Source organism: Gavia stellata, chromosome 5 (assembly GCF_030936135.1).
Source record: "Gavia stellata isolate bGavSte3 chromosome 5, bGavSte3.hap2, whole genome shotgun sequence".
Lineage (NCBI taxonomy): Eukaryota > Metazoa > Chordata > Aves > Gaviiformes > Gaviidae > Gavia > Gavia stellata.
In genome coordinates, this window is record NC_082598.1 from 6,642,858 (window position 1) to 6,665,944 (window position 23,087).

General features: G+C 41.7%; 1 protein-coding gene across 1 annotated transcript; it reads left to right on the forward strand.

Moving 5' to 3' along the window:
- Positions 1–3,278: 3,278 nt before the first annotated feature.
- KRCC1 (lysine rich coiled-coil 1) lies at positions 3,279–22,746 on the forward strand. The gene is made up of 7 exons (XM_059817864.1): positions 3,279–3,342; positions 17,031–17,137; positions 18,807–18,914; positions 19,004–19,178; positions 19,960–20,163; positions 21,702–21,812; positions 21,929–22,746. The coding sequence occupies exons 1-7, from the start codon at positions 3,279–3,281 to the stop codon at positions 22,744–22,746; spliced, it is 1,587 nt and encodes a 528-aa protein (XP_059673847.1).
- Positions 22,747–23,087: the final 341 nt, after the last annotated feature.

A 23,087-nucleotide genomic window follows, 5' to 3' on the forward strand; every position in this document is an offset into this window, starting at 1 on the left:
CTCCGAAAACCACGTTTGGAATTGTTTCTCCCAGCCACAAGCAGTTGTATATGTTACGACTCAGATTAATTTATACTCTCCCATTGGAGAGAGAATGTATTCTCTTTGCAGGGTATTTTTAGCAACCACATGCTTCTGTCTCTCAGGAAGCAACAGCTGAGACAGTGGGACGGGGAGGGCTGGTATGCATATTCCTGACCCTTTCCACTGTCATCTGGCTTTTTCCAGAAATTAAACAATGCTGCTTTATTTTTACCCTCTAGGAGATGGATGGCGTGTTTAGAGGCAGGGATAACAGCAAAACACATGCCCTGAAATTCTCGGCATCCTCCACTGCTACCGGAGCCTGGAAAAGGGGCATCACTTCCCAAATGCCCGTGGCGGTGGGTGCACGGAGCAGCATGGAAGGAGCTGGAAGGACAGCAGCGGTTTGGCATGGGCTATGGAAGCAAAGCTGGACATCTTAGATATTCGCACAATTTCGGATGCACTAAACCTCTTTGAAACAGCACCACATTTGAGGGCTTTCCCCACCTCCAATGCTCAGCCATGGAAGAGATGGGGGAATCTGAGCCACCTGAGTGGAAAAGGAGCGTGCACCAGTGAGACCAAACCCGTGAGAAGCCACGCCATGGCTTTGCTCTCTGCCTCCAGCAGCCAGTACAAGTTCACAGTGACAGAAGGGAAGGCCTCCATGCATAAGAGTGAACCTCGCTGTGGAAATTGAACCCAGCCCAGATTGTCATTCAGCATTTTTTTATCATTTAATAGTACTTCATGGGGCTGGTTCCTGCTAATCTGACCCTCCCACCCCTAGGAAACCTGATGCTATTTCCTCCTGGATCTCTAAGCACTGCACAGATATTAACGTTTGCAAGCCTTGTCCCACACATCCATGCTGCAAAGAAAAACCTGTCTGTTTTAACAGGGAAAGTGAGGTGCAGAGAAATAAAGAGGGTAATTCCTGTGCATCCCTAGACTGTAAAAGAAATGCTTTACTTTGCCAAGGCAGTGGGAAGTATCATTGTGCTCTTCAAGACAGTCACAGAACTGCTCAGCATGCTCTGCTAAAAGCTTCTGGCAATTTTCCTTGCTTGCAAATGAAGTATGGTATCACTCTTCAGCACAAATATCCTGTGTTATAGTTTGCCTGTGTGTGCCAGGCACAAAAGATATCCACAACTCCATAAATTTAGGGTGATCCAGGAGTTCATGTGATTATGAGCAATCTTCCCCAAACAACCAGACTCCTCCACTCATACGGAGGAGGGCCAGAGCCATCGCAGAGCCGTCAGCACAAACCTCCCAGCACTTACGCTGCGCAGCTTAGAAAAGTTACTACAGGCAACTAGCCCTTACAAGCAATCACAATTTTAACTACAACGTTCTACTTGTGTGATACATGATGTTAGGGTGCTCTGATCTCATCTGTTACCCATGTTTAATTCCCCTGAGTGTAAGCGTCTTTTAAATACATATATTTGCCAGCAGTACTTTAGCACCTCAAAATTAGGTGCTGATTTTTTTTTCTCAGAAAAAAACGATTTGGAGTGTGGCTATATTGAACCCAGCCATGAATCACACTAAATACAGTTTCTGATTCCCAGATAACAAAGGATATAGAATAGAATAGAATAGAATAGAATAGAATAGAATAGAATAACAAAGAATATAACTATAACAAATATTATAATTATATCTTTTCAAAGTAGTGACTAAAACCAACAGGTCAAAGTCCTTCTAGGACACAGTTACAACAGAGCAGGTCTCTGCACAGTCAGACATCCATAGTGTACCCAGTACAATGCACCCCTCACCCCTTCAGATCACAAAAATCCCCAACATTTTGGCTGAGACAGAGCGTAAGAAAAGTCTCATTTCTCCCCTTCCAGCCTAGTGAATGCCACAGCAGCGTGCTCAGCCAGGTCATACGGCAGGAGATCAGCCATCCGGCTGCACATCACACCCTTGGTTCCACCGGGCCGTGGTTTCAGACCCAGCTCTGTGCAAAAATAGGGTGGTAAAACTGTCAATCTGGAAAAAAAAACACCACCAGAGAAGTTGGAGAGGGCCAAAAGAGGCTGATAATGGGGATTCCTGCTTTTTAAATACCTATTTGGAGCAGTGACTCTACTTTCAACCCCTTGGAAACAAACTGAATTTCAAAGCCAGCTGGAGAGGCACAGTGATTTTGGGGCGCCGAGCAAGGCTGACCCTTCAATAGCAGGTTTTTCTGCGCTTATCTGTCTGATACTGGGCTGGAGGGGTGCGTGGCCTCGTCCTCCTGACAGGAGAACAAACAGCACCCTCTATTGCCCTCTAAAAAATTATCCAAAGCACAATTTTATCAAATTTAATCGCTGCAGCTTTGGACTGTGGTGAGCAGTACTCAGACAAGTCGTGAATTAGAGACATAAAAGGAAAAAAAAAGAAGAGGGGAAAAAACCCCAACTGTCCTAAGTGGGTGCTCCTCGGGCTTGTCCTGTCATTATAATTCAGCTTTAAACTTCACATGTCATCACCTGCAGGGCGAGGGTGGGCCCTGCATCCAGATGGAACCCCTTTTTGGGGCAGCAGCAGGGAAGCTTGGGGGGAAATTAGGCTGCCTGTTCTCCGGGGGGTCGGTGTAAGAGGGGCTGAGGGGAATTGGGCCCTGAAGAGGGGTGCATCAATGGGGTGATGGAGGGACGGGCTGGCTGGTGGATTGGCAGTTATTTGGGGGCTTTTCAGGGTATTTTGGGTGCTGGGGGCAGAGAGGAGCCACCCAAGGTGAGGGGAGAGGCCTGCGGTTACTAGTAGTTTCTAGGCAGACAAGGAAGTGACTAGGCAGACCCTGAGCTGCTACTAGTAGTTACCAGGCAGTTACTACAATGTTACTAGGCTCTTACTAGTAATTAGGCAGTTACTAGTAGTTATTATTAGTTGTGAGGCAGTTGCTAGCAGCCCCTGGTCAGTTCGGAGGGCTGTGGGCCCCTGAGGGGAAGGCCGCGGGCCGGCCGGGGAGGGCAGCCAGTGAGGGTGGACTGGGGACCGGCGGGACCAGCTGGGCTGCCTGGGGGCTACAGGGCCCCCCGGGGCGGTTAAAGTGGGCCCGAGGGGTCAGTGAGGGTGGAGGGGTGAAGCCGGCCCGCAGGAGGAGCTCGTTACGGGAGGGGCGGCGGCTGGGCCCCGCCAAGGCGGCCCGGCCCTGACAGGCCCTGCCAGCGGCGCGGCGCCGTGCCGTGCCCTTATAGGGGCTTCAAGGGCGGCGGCGGCTCCCTGCGGGCGGCGCCAGGGCCATGGCGGCGGAGCAGGGCGGGAAAGTGGCCCCCCGGTCCCCTCTCGCTGCCCTCCGCCGCGAAGGTGAGTGGGTCCCAGCCCGGCCCCGTGGCTCAGGCATGGCGGGGGCCCCTCGAGGCCGGCGGGGACGTGAGGGGGGAGGTGGTGAGAGGAGCCTGTCAGAACACGGCAGAAGCGTGGTAGTGCGGCTCTCTCTGTGAAATAAAGTGTGTTCTCTTGGTGCCGATATTGAAAAGTAATGGGCGTTCGATGCCAAAGGCAGAAATGAATGAGGAGCAAAAAGCAGCAGGAGTCTTGTCTGTGTTTTGCACGTGGAAGGAGCAGGTGGGGTATCGGCAGTAGGTCCAAACTCTTTGATAGGCAGCTTGTTAAAGGTCATCTTATATTTAATTCTTCAGTGCAAAAGGCCTTGCTCTAGCTTCATAAACTAATCTCATGCTTATGGGACAGTAAGATGACAAACAGGTTACTTTTATACACCAGACCTGTGATGTAGAGCCCTGGAATTGAATCTTAAGGTTGTGGCTGAGAAGTGATGAGAACTTTCCATGTCCTCTCTTTCCCAGGTAATCCCTCCTGAGAGATATCATCCTGCTGAAATCTAGCAAATAGCACCCCAAAAAAAGTGTTGAGATTCCAGGAACCAAGCCATTCAAAATGGATGTAAAATACTTGCATGTTGAAAGGCTTTGGTCAGTGGTTTATAAGCATTGACTGTTCAGTTGTGTAATGAAAATCAAGTTTAAAAAAAAAAAAAAAAAGCCACAGACTTAGCAATGCATAAACATGGGCTTTTTTTAAATATGTGAAACATCCATTAACAGCAGATTTCCCCATTGTCAGTTAAATTTAGTAGTGTTCTTGAACAGCAATAACTCTGGTGGAATTAATCACTTTGTTTAAAAAGCTGACAGCTATTTTAAGCAGTCAGCTTTCTGGAGGAAAAAAGCAACACAAATGCGTATGCTCTTCAAAGGAATGTACTTGGGGAAAGTTAGGAATGTGGTCTTGGCTATCTTTAGGTTTAAATTCCGTTTTTCACACATATTTCTTGAACTGAATTGTCATGTTCCTGAACTCCAAAATGTGCTTTGGTGCGTGAGCAACAAAGCCTTTAACTTTAGAAGTACTTTGACCTCCTAGGAATTGCAAGGGATTTTAAGGGTCGGAAGGTTGTGTTTCTGAAATTCTAGAGGTAGCTCACACCCTTATTTTTCGTGCACAGCTGGTACAAGTTTTGTCACGAGCCAGACACAGCAAGGATTGTTCATGATGCTTGTCAGTTCATACCTGTGCCAAACAGAGCTGTGGAACTGGATGTTATCGGTAATTTCTGTTTTGATACCCTGTTGAGGAGGGAGAGTATCCTTTTCTTAAATACAAAATTAGCAGTAACTTTTGGCTTTGGAAACTTTCTGTGGCAACAGTTTTTGCTAATCTCTTCACACACACACGCGCACACACCCCTTGGGGTTTTTTGTTTGTTTGTTTTAGCCTACAGGGGTTTCTTTTGACTCAGTAGCAACAAGACAAAAACCCTTGGTGCTTGTAAGAGTGTAGTTAATCTGTAGTTACAACCTTGTATCCTTTTTCAAGACTCTGTATGTAGCGCTCACATGTTATAAATGACTCATTTTCCCCTCTCCCTCCTTTTTTGTTCTACACATCTTCTTCACTTACTGGAGGGGAAAAAAAGAGTCAGGTACCAATTCACTGATTATATGTTTCTCACCCAGTGTTCCACAAGCCCGTCTTAAATAGCACTGAGAGTAGGCTGAGAAATAACATTGCACAAACTACTATCATACAATCGTATGGGAGCATTTATAGGTCAGAAGAGAGCCAGGCAAAAGGGTAAGCAATTTGTCTTTAACCTGCCTCAGAGAGTTTACAAAGTGAGGATTGGGAAGTGTATTTCCTACGTGTGCTTAAGACCCAAGGAGGGTTAAACCACGACAGAGTGGAAAGGGAAAAGGGTCTGTTATCCTAAGGAAATAACTTAATGCCTGGCAAGGAAACTAACAGCTTATCCTTCAGTGTTTAAGAAGTCTAATGCATTAGAGTCGTCTTCAGAAGGGACCAACCACCCAGCATAGGCTTAATCAGCCTTCTGTTGCACCCTATTCACATTTTGACAGTGTGTTTCAAGAAGTAAAGTACAGCTGGATCAAACTATGCTGACAGAAATTGAAAACAGAATAGCTTTCTGAAATCCTGAGCAACTTACTGCAGTAAAAATGATTTGACGCTTAAAAAAAACCAGCAACTTTTTTGCTGGTAAAAGCAGAATAGCTGATTTCAGTCTGCTTCAGCTGTGACAAGCTGGTCCAGCCCTCGTGGATATGATAGGATGCAGGGAGCAGAGATCAGTGTGATGTTCAGCAGAGACAGAGAAGTGGAAACAAGAGGACTTGGACCAACAGGGAGAAAAATTAAGAGAATCAAGGAATTGTGTGGCAAGAAGCGGACACCTTAATTTTATTAGTAGTGATTGATATATTGTACTTCAGTCTTAATGCTTTAAAATATTTTCTGTGTCCTGGCTAAGCAGGACTAGTTCAGAGCACTAAGAGAGCAGGCAAAGCATCTTGTTACTTGCTCACCCTGGACAAAAGGGGGAGCATTGTGTCTCACATCAACTGCAAGCTGCTTCTGTTGTGTGTCAGGGCAGAGCACAGATCCAGCCGGCTATCAAGGCTTTTAGCACTGCTTTAGTTTAGTTTGTGCATTTAAGAAGGTTTGGGCAACTCTAGGTTTAACCCCTGTTTTGGTAGTGTAGTCGTACGCTTCAAAGGCCTTGTGCGTGTGTACAGGCTTAGCCATGTGTCTTGGTCACATCTGTGATAACATGTAGTATTCAAAGATGCATAGAAATGCTTGTAAGTTAACTTGTTACCGTATTCTGTGGGGAAAAATCTTATAGTTGGAGTGATGAAACTAGTTTATGGAAACATGCATTGCCAGCATTAACAGCATTAGTTTTGAAACAACAGAGTCCAGTTTGGCATTTCATTTTTTTACGATCATCTGAGCTTTGGAAACAAGACAAAAAATCATTCAAAAGGATATTCAGTGACTGAGCTTGCTGAGAAAATTAAAATTTAGTGCTGCTACAATATTGTTTCCTTGGAGAAACATCTTTCACCTAACTGCTGCAGAAATTGGAATCTGTCTGGTTCAGCCTCCCTTCCTCGTGTAGGAATACAGTGCTGTAATACTGTAGTTCAGTGTATTTGATAAGGGTTTTAAGATTTGTTATCTTTGCCTGCCCTTTCTAAGTTGGATATCTGTGGATATCTGAGTTTATTTCTAAGATTGCTTTCTGACTTGTACTGTACAGTGACCGTGCTTTCCTGCTGTACCACAAGAAGTGACTGGATTTCAGTGATGCTGCATGCCTGCAGTTTCGGACAGCTGATACTCTAAGCATTCAAGCTTTTGTTCATCTTTCATCCCGTTACAGACTAGGAATGTGATTGCCTGATTACAAGCAATAGAGTTTGTGCATCACATAAAGTTACAGCCAGTCAGCTGAGATGAGATAACTGACTGTGTGCAGGCTCCTGCCTTTCTTGCTTGCAGAGTAAAGCAACTTAATGTAGTGCACGTGATGTAAATTAACCTGTTTTACTTTGCATCTGGGACAGGCTTCAGCATGCACACTCAGTTACTGTGAGGCTGACAGGTGGTAGCCTGCTAAGATGCACTAACCCCATTGCTTGCGCTGGTCCAGATGTGCCTTGGAGACAGCCTTGCGAAAGGGCTTGTAAAATGAGAAAATGTGCGGGTCAGTATTTGCTCTTGAGGCCTTGCAGTTGTTGAACTTGATTCGTGTATATCCATCTATTTTTCATTAAAATGCTATGTTTGCTGTTGGCGTTTGGGGGCAGAATTTGGCTATGTCATCTTGTGGGTTTAGTACCTTGACCTTGAAACTTTATACCTCTGCCTTAAGGGATTTGTCTAGCCTAGACTTTTTCTTTACTACATTATTCTGCTTTCTGTCTTCTCTACCCTCAAGAGTTGGGAAAGAAAAATTAATAATAGACTAAAGCTGGGAGCATTTCCTTTTTAATCAAGCGGTAGAAAATCCTGGGCTGAACAGGCTCTTTTAAATTAGCTGGTCTCTGATATTTTAATTAATGTTAGTATTTTTCCTACCGTGTTTATACTGCCCTGAGGGAAGACTTTTTTTTCCCCCCTGCCTTTCCTACATGGCATGCCAGAAGATTCCTCTACAATTAACCTAGTAGAAGTAAAAAAACAGATAGCAAAGGTTTAAAGTTGAAAAGACATCCTTGAACTTCTCTCAAGTAGTAAAATACACAAGTACAATGTTCCTGAGCATTCTCACATCAGTGTTTTAATGCCTTACACTGAATTGCTGTTCCATTGAAGATGATTTTTAAAAAAAAAAGTTTAAAAAATGCTGTGTGTGTTTCTAAGATCGTAACTAGAATGCAGAAACAGTAAGCAAATCACTATCTTTCAATTCAGACACTAAGAATCTGATTTATTATTATTAGGCAACCTGTTTGGCTCCAGATTTCTGAAATGCACCTCTGTTATTTTGATTATTTTTTTAATTTGTTTAAATTGCTTCAGGTTTTTTGTTGAGAGATGCTGAGCACCTGCAGGTCCCATTGCCTTCTCAATGCCCGTATTTCAGTGTTTAAACATTAAAATAATTGAGTTGATCTTTTTTTAAGAATGTGTTCCTCATTGCCTGTTGATTGCTCCTCATTGTCTATTGATTTAGGCTGGGTTTATTCTCTACATTAAAAAAATAATTGTATAAAACACACCTCTGGAGAAGTATTTTTATAAATGCTAAATGAATGGGCAAGAATGTAAGTATATTGGATATCACCAGTATATATTCAGGTGATACTTGGTGTTCTCTGTCTTCACCTATGTTGTTCACTATTATGTCAGACTGCTTTTAATTTCACTTCATGTGAAGTATTTAGCTTCTGTGTCTTCTGAATGCTCTCAGAAGATGCCAGTCAGAAAATTATACCAATAAAAAGCATGCTGGGTTTTAAGCATACATTTATTGTTACAATCTACTTCTGCTTTTAATAACAGATTTTTCTGTTTACTCAGACATTTTTTATAAGTCATATTGGAGATAAGAATGAGAAGTCATTTTTATGAGAGTAAAAGTGGATGTGTTTAGGAAACTTTTCTTGCACCAGTCTTTGTAAAGCTTGAGTGTTTTTTGGTAATTAATAAATCTTCAGTGATTCGTGGCCTGTTTTAATGATGGAGGACCTGTAACAGTGAAACCAACTCATTAAAACATTAGATTTGAACCAAATTATTAGGTTACATCTCAATCTTAAGCTTCAAAGGTGGCATCATAAAAAATAAAATTATGAAGCAGAACTCCAAGTGCGACTTAAACAGAACATTGACTTAGAGGGAACAGTAACGCAGCACACACACTGACTGTATTTCTTCAAAGAAGAGGAGAAGATGTGATCATTTTGCCCTGCGGCTTGCTTCTCCAGTCTTTGCCAACATGTGAAAACGTACTCATTTTTTTCCAGTGGAACCGTATTATTTTCTTTAACTACTGACTATGAATTAAGATTACACAGCTTTTTGCCCCTTCTGTATCAGGTATACAATTGCCCTCTGGAATGTGAAGATTGTAACTCCTCCCAGGCTGGGTTGACACATCTTTGCTATGTGTGCTCAGGGCTGGCCATATGTATCTGTCTACAGCTGTAGCTCAGCAGGCTCAAAGTTCCAGTGTACTCTGATCCCTGCAAAGTTGAGCTGTGTTATTGACTTTGACCAGAACGTGATGGGACTTGCAGCCCCTTGAGGCCACAGCACCATTAGAAAGGGGAACAATTCCCTCTCTCATGCAAGCATGGAGCAGCCACCACAGTGAAAAGTTATAGCGGAGGTGTGTTTTATCAGCAAGTAGCTCAATGAGTGCTTTTCAAAAGGTAACTTGTAAAATGCAGCTTAGGTGGGAAGGAGGAATTGTGTCCTTCTCTGATACTTTCTACTTATTTCATACTTAAATAGCAAGGTGTTGGCATCTGGAGACACAAAAGCACTTGATTTGAAACACTTGTTTTCTAAGAAAACCGAGGAATTTGAATCAAGATTGTTCATACCCTAACTGAAAACAGCAATTTGAAGTTATTCTGTTTATGCCAATTCTGTTGTTTAGGATAATATTGAAAGGACCCATCAAAGCGAGGAACAGTTACGTTCATAAGAATAAGTTTTAACTCATCCCTGTGCAGTAGGTAACTAATTTCTCCCATGGTACTGTTGCAGGAATCGGAGATGCACGAGATGAAAACAAGAGTTTTCAAGCTTAAATGCCTAAAAGCAAACATACCTACACTTGAGAATGTAGGTTTGAGGGTGTTGACCAAGTTTAACAAGAAGGCAGCAGAGCTGAGAGCAGACCCAGGGTCTCCCAATCAGACTGTCGCACTGAACAGTTTGGGGTTCGTTTTGCTTTAAGTCACTTTTGGATGCAACTGAATGACGTTAACAGTTAAGACCTCCTTTCCACAGATATCTGCATATTTGACGTTCACTTTCTTGATCTCACCCTTAGGTCTCGAGTGAACTGTTTTTACTGCAGTTCTGCAATGTGATTCTAACACAGGCATCCAGAAGTATCAATAATTACATATGTTTATAAATCCACACTACTAAAAGAGCAATTTAGGTGGCTGGGGAATTAGTAGTGGGAGAGCAAGCAATCTTAGCCTTCATTTGAAACATGACCAGAGCTGGTGCATCCCTTTCTCTTGAGGCCTGCATGAGATGAGGTATTTAACATCCAGATCATTCTGAATTTAGCACTAGAGAGAGTCTCTCTTTGGCTGTATCAGTAAAGAGGACAAGGACTAAATGGGCAGGGAGAACCAAAGCATTGTTTAGGACAAGGTTGCATGGTATTGCAATCAGCGATCACTTACTAATTCTGCGGACTGTATAGGAAGGCAGCTTTCCAGTCTGTCTCTGGCATCGGGAGCGCTTGGTACAGCACGCACTTGGAAGCCCAGGAAGGGGGTGGCTGTTCTGTTATTCTGTGGAAGAACTGTCTAAATAAAGTAATTACCAGGGTGCCTGGAAAAGGATCTAGTACTGAATCAGACTGGGATTCCTGATAAGCTCGAGTAATAAAAGACACAAGAAGGTGGCTAGTATTTTTGCTGAATGAGAAGTTGCACATGTTTTTCATTAGCATACGGTGCTTGAAGACAGGCAGCGATGCTGCTGTCTGGTTTTAGGTAGGTTTCTCAAACTTTTTCATAGTGTGGAAGTATAACCAGTCTTTAGCATCTCAAGTGAACCCACCTTATCCCATTTCTCTGTGCAAAGGCATAAGCTATCTTTCCAGCTTCGTCCTCTCGTGCCTCCTGCCACCCTGTCTTCCTTCTCTGTTGGGGCTCCATAGCCTCTGCGGTGTATCTGGAATTTCAATGTGATTGTAAAGCAGCCCTTTATTAAACTGCCCCAGTATCTCGGATGACTACTATAAATTAATAGTGTTACAAAACCAAGAAGGAATACAGATTGACTTCCGTGTGTGTGTATTTTGCTTTTTTGTATTTTATAGGTATTTTGATTGATTAAAAAAAAATCTTTTTGGCACCAATTCTGTGTTTGAGACTTTAAGCTCTTGAATCGTAATGAGAGCTGAAGTAATCACAAGAAATACTGTAGTGACTGCAGGGAATCGATAGTCAAAAGACTAAAAAATATTTTATTCCTTTCTTTGAAAAGAAAATGGAAAACTTCATTTCTAGTTTTCCCTTTGGGACTATGCTAATTCTAACAGGCCATCACTAAGGGTAGCAGTTGTCTCCAGCTTTCCTTGGCCTTGACAGTCCAGTAACAATATTTTCTCTGTGTGTGAGTATCTGCTTTTTTTTAAGGACAGCTTATAAGTAGTACATTCATGGAAGTCTAGATTGTCACATTTTCTTTCTGGGCACACAAGTGAAGCGTGATGAAATGGGAAGATGTTACCTGGCTTATCGGATGGATTTTTCCCTTTATGCCTGGGTGGTACTTGAATGCTCATTTCCTATTCTATCTAATCAGTCAGCTTTGACAGGTACGTTTCTCAGCCCAGTTCCCTCTGAAAAGAAGTAGTTCTTAGGAGCTTAGGAAGGATAATGGGGCAAAGCAAATGGTACAGGTGAGGCAGATGGTGTGTTGGTGAGCTGATGATTATGTTTGCTTGAAATATGCAATCTATAAATATACATGGTTAATACATGCAGCCTTGTGTTTCTGTAATTGTCCGTTGTCATCCTGGCTCCTTTCTGTTTGTGTGCATCCTTTTGCTGTGGTCAGTGCCACCTTAGATCAGAGCAGAAGCTCCTTTTTTTTAATGTTTGTACTATACCCACCAGTAATGGGCTCTAATTCTTCCTGGTGCCTCTAGACACTTGCAAGTCAAGAACTGCGCTCTTGTTTTCAGCCCTGTGTGGTCACATATCTTCATGTAAACAGGGCACCCTCAAGACTACTGAAGCCCCAAAGCTAATCATTTTAATCTACCATACGAGGCCCTGTGTCTTTTAGTGACAGCCTTACCTGGTATTAACATCTGTAAGCACCAACAAAGTGTGGATCACCTGTGCTTTCAGAAGCTATGCTGCCCAGGACCAGTCCTTGCAATCTCGTTGTTGTGAGGTGACACTGAAAACAGGGCCATTACTGAAGAGAGGTACCAGTCTGGTTGGTGGCATTTCTGAGTCCAGAAGCCAGAGGGAATTGTTACAGTGCCCCACACTTCCCATGAACATTGAGTTAAATCTCTGAGGGATCTTTGCACTTCCTTTAATGGGACCTTAGGAGTATCTGAGGTTAATTGGCTATGTTAAAGTCACTTGCAAAGCTGCTCTTAGCATTTCAGTAGGATCATATTCATCCTTTGATTGCCAGAAACTCCTTATGTGTGCTGCTTCACTTTGTGCATCCTTTTAGATACGTAAACTGCTGTTAATATTTGCTGTTGCTATGGTGTATCTTTTCTTAGGATGTCAGTGGACTTGATAAAACATGAGATCTCACAGCATGTCTGTGACAGTACCAGGTGCCATAGGTTTCATAATATAGCTGAGAAAACTGTGGCAAGGACAGACCATAAGACCTACTAAGAATCACATGAGAAAATATTGCCATTGGGTCATTAGTAAATGGGAGGTCTGGCCTGGATTAATGTCTCCAGTCCAGAGACCTGTTTTTTCCTCCGAAGTATGGGCTTTTGACAAACATAAACAGTTTTTTGGGGAATAGCCTAAAAATAAAGGAAAAGCTATACTGAAAATTACTGGTTGACTTCATCATGTGGCATGAATGTTTGTAGCTTTTATTAAAAAAAAAAAAAATTAATCTCATGTCTTCTATTTCTAAAACATTTTTATCCATATCCTTTTATTAAGGAGCAGTCCCTTTGTGACAAACAGTAGTTGGTCTGTTCTGCAGTGAACCGTTTCTTAAGGACAGAAAGTGGATCTGAACAGTTACTCCAAATTCATGATACCAGTACCTTTATTTAAACATTTTGGAGACATAAAAATGACAAGGTCAGTATGGCAGTTCTGCAGGGCTACTGCTTTTGATTGATGATCTGAAAAGTTTCTGATGGCATGGTTGCAAACTGTAAGGTAAGCTATTTTTTAAAAAAGTTTTTTTTAGTTGCCAGGAAAGATGTCTTGTGAATGTGAAAGCTGAAGACCTCAAGCTCAGTTTCGTATTTATAGAACTGGTTGCACACAGGCAGCAGTAGCATAGATCTCCTCGTGCTCTGTCATTTTTGTGCGTGGCAAATGGTCTTGAGGCATCGTTAAAAGGAGAAAGGGCAGACTGGTTTGTGACCTTTCTCTGGAAGTGAGCAGAGACGTGTCATTTAGCAAAGAGAGCTGTTGATGTGTGTGGTTGCCATTGGGAAGGAGCCTGCAGTTGCCCACAGGGGACTGAAGACCATTTACAACTTACTGCCCAGTTGGGATTTAAGTGAGAGACAGTTTATTCCTGAATTTGTCTCCAGGTAGCTCACCAGAAGACCATGTAGAAATACATTATCCAAGGCATATGTATTTGCCTAAAAATCCTCTAACTATACAGAAAATAAAAAGGCTATGTTTGTATGTACGGGTTTTCATGTGGTTTGAGGCTGAAATTATCAAACCGGGGTTTTTAAAAGTGGTTACCCAGCATTTTCAGAAGTGCTAGGTAGCAGTGCTTCTGACCGACTTGGGTAGCAGCTGTATCCTATTTGTGGATCGGGATGTTCAGGCCTTGTTTGGCTTAAGGAAAGCAGGGAGGGTTATGCTGTGCTTGGCTATATCATACTGACAAAGCTGGAGCTGAACTCCCATGCTGTTGCTTGTGTAATAGCAGGTAAATGCTGAGACTGCATTAAAGCAGGTTACATTACCATGCTCATGGTTTGCATTCCCCAGCCAAGTTATTGTTTGGGAACTTGCCTGTTTCATGTGACATGTGTTAATAGTCATCTTGTGACCACACAGAAAAACTGAGTAGAGCAGCTCTTTAAGGTTCCAAAATCAAGGCAAATATTGTGAACTTTGTGTCTTTATTTTTGTAGATCTCTCTCTCGGGGAAACCAATTCTCAGGCTTAGCATTGCTACAGGTGTTAGACTGAAGCAGGAGACTTCAGTGAGGTTATTGTAGCTCTGCATTCATCACTGCTGACTCAGCTGTAGTAGCATAACCTTATCTTGAGAAAAGAGAGCCAAAACAGAGGGACAACAGTGTTAGCAAGTGAAAAATGGAAAGACTTAATGAGAAATAGAAAACACAACACTATGAAGAGGAAAGAGAACTAAGATGATGTGATAAATTTACGAAGAAGAAAGAATCTGAGTAAGTCAAGTCCTGTCAGCCTTTTTACAATATTGAAGAATGAAAACAACTCTTGTAACAATGAAAAGCAATATTTAAAACTGTCCCTAGAAAATGTATTAGTGCAATTCATCAGTTACTGCAAAATTCCATTGAGGACAAGGACACGACAGGGTTCAGGATGGCTCCAAGAAGCACAATAGGAGTCACTTGGACAACCAGACTTCTGGTCCCTGTAATCCAATCTTTTCATTGCAGTGGTCAGCTGAGAAGAAGGTAAATTAAAAACCCAATTTTAATTTCATGTTACAATGTTCTTTAGGGTTTTTTTGTAGCATGCACTTGGTTGGTTTTTGTCTGCCAAGAAGGCTGTGCAGTTCACTGCTAAGTCAAGGAAAATATGCATAGAATACTGTCCTTAAGTAATATCTGTTTTCCACTGAGAGGTTATGCAAGTTGAAATATAGTGAGTATGGCCCATGGTGGTAGTATTTCATAGATTTGTGCCTAGTTGCATTGCAGTTTGCTTTTTGTTGTTTTTTTTAAAAGAGAATATTGTTCAATTTATCTTTCTCTAGGTAGCTGTGTTTTTACAGTTCAATACACTTGAGCAAACTGGTGTAATTTTCCTCTGTAAGTGGCTTTTTCTGCTACAAACATTGGTAGTTCATGCGTTTCAGGTGCAAGATGGGCTTTCAGCTAATGCCCAGAACCAAGTCATTGGATTTTCTTGTGTGGATTCAAGTTCATTATTGTGGGGTTAAGCTACATGAATCAATAACTGTAGAATATTGAACGTGTCTGGATGACTCATACTGCAGAATACAAAAGCTCTGAAGGACTAGTCATCTGGCCATTGTACCTCATGAAAATAAAGCCTTTATTAGAAAATTAATTCTTATATCAGGGACTGATGGTAAACCATGCCAAACAGCAGCATTTTGATACCCAGTCATTGTTACAATCTCAGCTGAAAGCCTGATCAGAGCCAGCTTTATGAAGATCTGTATGTTAAACAATTCAGGAGTGCTGCTTTGGGAAGGCAAAGTGGGGTTAGCCATGCACACAGTCTGAGAAAGATCTCTGCATCTGCCGTTCCTCAGGTGTTGTCCGTGCCCATAGAGCTGCTGGTAAATTTTCAGCTGTTTGCACATGTTAATGTTGGCTTGTCAAAGCAGTTCGGCATTCCTGTTTCAGGCTTCCACTGGAGCCACGTTCCTGGGGTGATACTGGCTCAGTTAAAGTGTATGTCATGCAGCTTGTACTGAAATTCATGCTGTGTTTTTAAGTGGCTTTTTACTTGTGCAAAGATGGCAATCATGTGTTGTCCAGGGCAAACTTGGGGGACTGGGTAGACTCTAGTCCTTCTTTAATTATCTGTGAACTGATCATCCCACAGCTTATCACCATTATTTAGAATAACAGGACACAATACACAGTATTTGATTCTGTTTTTTCATGTTCCTTTGGACTTGACTTTGCTTTGGCAAGGGGCCAAGAGAGCACTCTTTAGAATTGAGAGTAAAGGCTGATTGCCTTTATGGGTTTCTAGATGCCTTTTGGCACCAAGCCTTGAGACCACAGGGAGCGATGCTTTTCCTTGCCCACAGTCTCTCCAGGCTGCGTGCAAAGCATGGAAAGCCAACTGCTCCACCTGTGGCTTCCAGGATGGGCCGTTGGGTAAACTTAGAGGGTTTAAGCTCAGTTAAGGCATCATGATACTATCCCCAGTATTTTCCCTTTAACCTCAGCTTCATTTGAAGAGCACAGTTTAGTTGAACTGTCTAGTTACGTGGCTTCCTTTATTTTTGCTTCAAACTGGATTAACTTTGGCTTATTTTTAAGAGCAGGGCATGCCAAAAAGTGAAATTCTAGCTTAATTGGAATTGAAGTGTGACCCACTGGAGATGAAAAAGAAACAGGTAGTCTTAGAATTTGTCAGCGCAGAAAACGTTTTGGTGGTATAGCAGCATGGGTATGCTTGCTCCCTGAAAACATAGCCTGTACCAGAGAAGTGTTTCAAGCAGTATGAGTTAAACTGGTTTCTCTAATGAATTAGAGTGTATTAAGAGGGGAAAGAACAGGGTTGGTGATGTAGCTTTACCTTTGTGAGGGTTTTGCTAGCACAGCTATGCTCTTCTGAAGGATGTGTTTAATTCTCTTAATTGATATGATGTTGGCACTACTTTTAAGTGCTTATTAGGGTGTCATCGTCCCCCAGAGATGTGTGTCTGCACATACAATTACTCAGCAATACCTTCAAGTCTGGGTCAATTTTAGCATGAATTAAAGTGTATACAGGTCATGAGTTAACTGGGAACAGGGCAAAGAAAATCAAAACAAGCCATTGGAGCAGTTTTTCCCCATATAACTAAATCGCTTAAATTGGTATATGGGACACAGGTGCAACCTTGCTAGGCCAGGAGGTCTCAGAAGCTTTTCTAATGTACTGAGCTATTCCCAGACTTTCTTAAAATCTCTTCTTTAAGGAATATTCCCATATTTAACTAACTGTGTGATCTAGTCCAGTTAAAATCCTTCTTTTTAGATGTTAGTCAAGTATTTCTGACAATGCACCCTATTTGAAATGGACTGAAAACCCAATCAAGAGGCTCTGTCTTTGTTTTAAAGTCTAGGTACTCTTATAGTAATACTTTATAAGTCCATGAGAGCAATACTTCTGTAAGTAGGAAGGTTTAGTGGCTTTACAGCATTGCTTTGAAGCCACTGCGAGGTACAGTCTGATTCAGTGGATGAACATTGGTTCCTTCATACTGTGCTGCATGGGAATATTAAAGTGGTTGATATTTTGTGTAAGCAAAGACATGCAAAAATATATCTTGTCCTAACTACTGGCTGATTTTTGTCTTTTGCTCTTTCCGTTTAGATGACATTTTAGATGAGGCAACAAGGAAAGACCTTTTCACTGACACTTTCTGTAAGGTCTGCAGGGCAGTGCTGCAGTTTGAGTCTCAAAGGATGTCACACTATAAGGTAGGCTGGAAAGGAGAATTTCTTCTAGCAAGTACTGGGGCTTTGGTTTGTTTGTTTGGTGTTTCTATGTAGTGCTATAAAAGGCTTTTTATAGTGTGCTTCTCAAGGCTTATGCTAGGCTTAGACATTAACAAGACTTGAATGTGAAAGTTGTGGGTTCAGTGTAGTGAAGGGCAATCACTTGCATATTGCAGCATGATTTTAGAAGGCACTGAGCAGGTTCAGGCCATGCTGTATATGGGATTGAAGCAGATCTGCACCACGTGAGCCAGAACATACGTATGGCATGGGGCAATGCTAGCTATAGAGGATCGAGGTCATGCCTCCTGACACTTCACCCAGCGATACACACCTGTTGCTCTGTGCACCAGTGCCTACTTGAGGCAGGTTCTGTGAATCATGCTGAAGGCATGTCTTGGAAAGACTGTGTGCCTTGGAATATTGCTGTAGGCATAGGAAAGTGTGCTTTATTTTGAAACTTGATCTTGAGGGTATGCAGGTTTGCAGGCACAGACGTTTCTGTCTTTTTCTTTCTTCTTGCAAAAGTTAAAGTTTAAAATGTCAGTTCCTGTCACGAGTCTTTCTTGCTATTCACATTACGAAGACTCAGGTCTTGCAACGTGTTATATTTCCTTACTTTGATTTAACTTAAGCAGCAGTGGTACTGTCAGAACTTCGCAGAGTTCAGACCCTCAGTTTGATTTTCTGTTTCTCGGATCAAAATCCAGTTGAGGATAATAGATGCAGTTCTAAACTTACCTGACTTCACCATTACAAAATGAATTGATGGAAATAACTGACTCTTCTCAATTGTACTTGTATTGTCTAGCCAGGTGTGATAGGTCCTCTTTCTCTTTGATGATACTGTTATAATATCCTGCACTGCTCCTTAAAAGACATCCGAAAAGCATCAGGTCAGAGAAGACAAGTTACTTGTTTTGCTTTGTACCAGTGGTACCACTGTATAGTGTGGCATGTGGGTAAGTATGTTACAAGTGCAAGAGTTTGAAGGTTATGTGTTCAGAGAGCATCTAAGAATTAAAAAATAATTGCAGCTGGGGGAATTATACGCTAACACCCTACTTTAGCTACCTGGATTATCATGTCTTCAGTAGAAAGGTGTAGAAATCTCCATAGACTGACTCCATGCTGGAGATACTTAAACTCAGCTTCCAGGGAAACCTGTTTCTCTCTACTGACTGCACAGGGAGACTAGACTTTTTATTTAGGAAGGTAAGTTAGGTCCTGCTGCCTGTTACTCTTCTGTGCCACGACACAGGACAGCCTTGATGTCAAGCCCCCAGGCTTACTAGTAAAGGAGCAGAGCAGACTTGCTCTGTGGCATGGCTGCATTCCTTTCCTTACCTATTTTAGTGTCTCTGTTTCTAAGGGCACATGTCAGGATTTTTGGTTCCCCAAAGAGTTGAGAGTAGGTGACTCTGAGGGCTGCTTAAGGCAAAATGTTATGAGTAATGCTAAGTCCTATATTATTGATTGAAGTGTAGTATTGTTACATGAGCTGGCATTTGTCCGCTTGTGGCTGTGCTTTATGCAAATACAATTTGGCAAGTGTTGAAAGCAGTTTTTGATGAATGAAATCCCAGTGACTGGATATATCACTGCTTGGATCCTTGTTACTGAAACAGGAATAATTCTAGTCTCTTCCCAGGGCAAAAAGCATGCTCAGAAAGTTCATCTTTACATCCAAATGCATGGTGAGAAAGATGAGAGGCGGGAGCATGGCAAACAGAAGAAAACGGATTGTATCAATTTTCAGGTGACTAATCCTCCTCATCGCTAAATAAAATGTTACCTTGTATACTTCACTGACTGCTTGGAACTGAGCTTGCCCTTGCCTGGTTTCAGATGGACAGGAGCGGAGTACTGGACAAAAACAAATACTGCAATCTCTGCAACGTGATTTTTAGTTCCCCAGTTGTTGCTTTGTCTCACTACTTGGGAAAGATCCACGCCAAAAATCTGAAGCAATTATCAAGAGAACAAGCCCACATGCCAGCACAGAGCATGCAGCCTGTTTCTGGTGAGAACTAAATAGTTTGCTTTGCATGTGTTTTCCTGTCACTCTGAAACAAATGTAGAGAAGTATCTTCCTACACTTGCCATGTCTCTATGCCTTTCTATTCTGCTGAAGTTGTGGAGCTGTCTTGTGGTAACTCCTTAGGTGAATAAACAAAGATTACTACCCTGTGCAACTCTGAAGGCATGGAACCTTGCTTTCAAATTCCCTGTCTTTCATTGACTGAAACTAAAGGCAGTATTTCTGATTTTTTATTAATAAAAGGTGTTTATTGTTGTTCTGAGAATTCACTGCAGTCCCAACAAGATGTTCCTCTGATAAACCAGTATGATAAGGAATTAAAAAACAATTAGTCCATGAGCAACACTTAACTGGTGTTAGTCCTGTACAAGTTGCTGAACTGTATTTAAAGATGGAGCATAGTGTATGTGCTCTGAATCACCCTCTGCAGGGTACATCTCTCTTCTTGGACTGTATAAGGACATTAGAGTGACCAGCCATCAAATGCAGCTGATTTTTAGGTATCTAATGGTGGGGTTTCTGAATATTCCAGGGTTGTGTTCCTTATCAGTCTGTACTAAGATATTTTACAGTCTCTTGCAAGTAGTTCAGCACCCAGCAGACTGTTCTCCTTTCCGGCTTTGTAGTTCTGCAGTCACCTGTTTTGCTCCATGGAATTGTTTTACCCTTTCCTTTGCTGTGCTGTCAGCAGATTTATCCTCTACTTCCATGTCTCCAGCTTTACAGAAGCCATCGGCTGAGAAGCCCTTGCTGCCTTCAAAAGCTGAAGAGTCTTCGTCATCCTCCAACACAAGGCTGAAGTTAAATGATCCAGACAAGTACTGCAAGCTCTGCTGTGCTCCCTTCAATAATCCACTCACGGCCCAGCAGCATTATGTTGGTAAGAAACACAGAAGAAATGAAGCACGGAGAAAGATATTGGAGGAGCTAGGAGACAAAGCTGTCCCTGCAGAATCCAGCACAAATGGTAAGCAGAACATGAGCAAGTGTTACAATCTCTGAGGGTAGCTCGAGTGCTCAATTCTGATTTATTCAAGGAACTGCTCAGATGTATGCAAGGAAATGATAGTCTTCTCCTGTGTTACAGAACAAGTTCATTTCTTCCTTTTTGTTTGGTCTATGGACTGCTAAAGTTCTGTCTCTGACAGCTGTAAGTTGGAAAATATTTCTTAACTGATTTGGAGGCCCAAATCCAGTCCTCACCGAGTTCTGCAGTCAAATTCAAAGGATTACAGAAAATAGCCCAGTACCCTAAGTCCAAGCCTATGATCAGTTGTGTCTGACTAATTCTTAAAATGTTATCCACCTTGTTCTTAAAAACCATCTCTGCTGGAAACTCCACAACCTCCATAAGGAACATCTCCCAGGACTTCTTGATCTTTACCTTCTCGATCTTAAAACTTTCTACTGACATTGAACTCAGCTCTTTCTGACCACAGTGTATTTCACTGTGCACAGAACAAGAAGCAGACATAAGAACTGAATCATTTGTTTCCTTTTTGTCACATTCTTTAAATAATTGAAAACTGGTGTCATGTCTTCCCTTAATCTTTTATTCATGAAGCTGTTTGTCGTAATTATTTCAATCTTCCCACATAAGGAAATTTGTTTCCTAAACAGTCATTGTTCTCTAGCCTCCCATCAGGACTGTCTCCAGCTCAAGCACTGTGTCTAAAGCCAAGGCCTTGTGGCTGTGCAGCTTTCATTAATTTTGAGGGGACATCATCTGGTCCTGTGCAACTGGACTGTCAATCCTTTCTTTAGTAAGGAATTCAAAATCCTACCTGATAATCAAAAGTCACTGTTAGTATAAAACATGCTATAATTTAAACAAAATAATACGTTTTGATGTGAAGCAACAGCCCATTGCTGCATTTTGCTAATGGATGAAGTTCTTGGGTTTGCTTGGGGAAAAAGGTTACTTGCTGGTTTCAGAATACTTAGGTCTATGGATGACACAGCTTGTAGGAGAGGAGAAAGTGAGAACCTATAAAACACAAGGTTTTTCCTCATTTGACCTTACCTTATATTTGCCTGAGGCTCTGTGTACCATGTTCATAATGTACTGTAACAAAAATTCCCTCAGCATCTTCACAGGGTTGAACCAATGCTGCATGAACATTTGAGCAGGTAATGTTTAAACTGATCTTATTTTAATTAAATCTGGACTGACTGGATTGGTATCTGTTGGTGCTTGCTTTGGGTCAGGTATTTACAGTAGTATTTCATTCTCATCGGCACATGACAACAGTTTAATGGAATTATCTTGGATCACTTCAGCCATCAGAAATACTCTTTGTTAATGTTTAAACCATGGTTGCACTGCAACTCTACGCCTCACCAGCTCCCTTCATAAATATTCTTCTAGTGTTAAATTGCAGCAGAGACTGTATATCTGTCTATAAACACTGTTTATGGGAACATTATGTTAGGACTCTTGCGTGGGATGAGATCGTGATGTGCTTTGACTTTTGCCTTTTCATGTGCAGTCTCTCTAACCTACAGGTTCCTTCTTTTCAGCAGTTGGGGTTGGTTATTACATGTGCCCCATATGTAATGTCACGCTTACTTCTATAGAAACGTACCAGTCCCACATGCAAGGAAATAAGCACCGGATTAAGTAAGTCAATAAGTCTTTTGTTACTATTCCTCTGTAGTTTGTACTTTCAAACTTTTTCATTAGCCCTGTTGTCTAAGCAAATTGGTCAGTATTAATAACTAAGACTTTCTATCCAATTTATGCAGAGAAACAGTGCTTGTCAATCTCATGAAGAAATCAAAGAAAACATATGACTCCTTTCAAGATGAATTAACAGATTACGTTAAAGTTCAGGAAGCTAGAGGTCTAGAGCCAGGAAGGTATTTAGGAAAAGCAGAAGAGGAAGAGTTTCAAGATAAAAACATTGAAGGAGGAAGTCACCTTGGTGAGGTTATATCTTCAAACTTTAAGTGTGAACGAGGCCAGCATTCCAGCCTTTTCTCAGAAACCCAGTCACCTACAAATACTGGGGAAAATAGATCACCAAGCTGGCCATCAGCTTGTGAGCATGCACTAGAAAAGAAACCTAATTGTCGCTATAACAAGGGATACTGTAAAGAAGAGCAAGAAGAGCAAGCATCTGAGGTGGCCACCATCAGAGATAAGAGCTTCAGCCTATCAGTTGCAGAATCTAAAGACTGCTACAAGCTTATGCTAGCTGAAACTTCTACCAGCTCCTACAGAAAAGAACAGAAATTTCAGATAAAACATTTTGAGGAGGAAAAATATATCAGTGAAGAGCTGAAGTATGAGAAAGAAGCCACAAAGCAGAAAAGAAAGAAAAATAACGAAGGTACAGATTTTGGAAAAGAAAATGAGAAGCAAAAGAGAATCAAATTTGAAGTAGACTTGGTAAATGAGAAGAAAACAAGACCTTATAAAGCCAAAAGTCTTAAAGAAAACCCTGCTAAGAAAGTGAGCAAAAAGCACAAAAATGATAAAAAAAAGCCGCAGACAGATGGCAAAAGAGAAGAGGAGCTACTTTGGGATGAATCTGTCTTGGGATATTGATAAAGATTTTGCTTAGCTTTAAGAAGTTGATTCTGTTCAAAGATCCACTTAGCTGTTTTGTACTATACTATGACTTTTTTTTTTAAGCAAAGTTTTTGTTCCAATCTGGAATCTGTCTTCTGAAATTTTTGGGCAGTACATAGGCATCAATTTTTAATCATCTTACGCATATAGCAGCTATTGCAGTGATAGGAGTTTGAAAGTCTGTAATCTCTTCTGGAATATACCACAAATAAGGATCAGTAGCTTACAGAATACTGTTAGAATGTCACCAAAATGTATAGCTTCTTTCTAATATTAATGGTGCCTACTATTGAGGTTTTTATTATTCTTCTAGGAAG

Coding starts and splice junctions, on each gene's coding strand:
- KRCC1 (XM_059817864.1), top strand. CDS start 3,279: ATGGCGGCGGAGCAGGGCGGGAAAGTGGCCCCCCGGTCCCCTCTCGCT. Junction 20,164..21,701: donor TGCAGAATCCAGCACAAATG/GTAAGCAGAACA, acceptor TCTAACCTACAG/GTTCCTTCTTTTCAGCAGTT. Junction 21,813..21,928: donor GCAAGGAAATAAGCACCGGA/TTAAGTAAGTCA, acceptor AAGACTTTCTAT/CCAATTTATGCAGAGAAACA.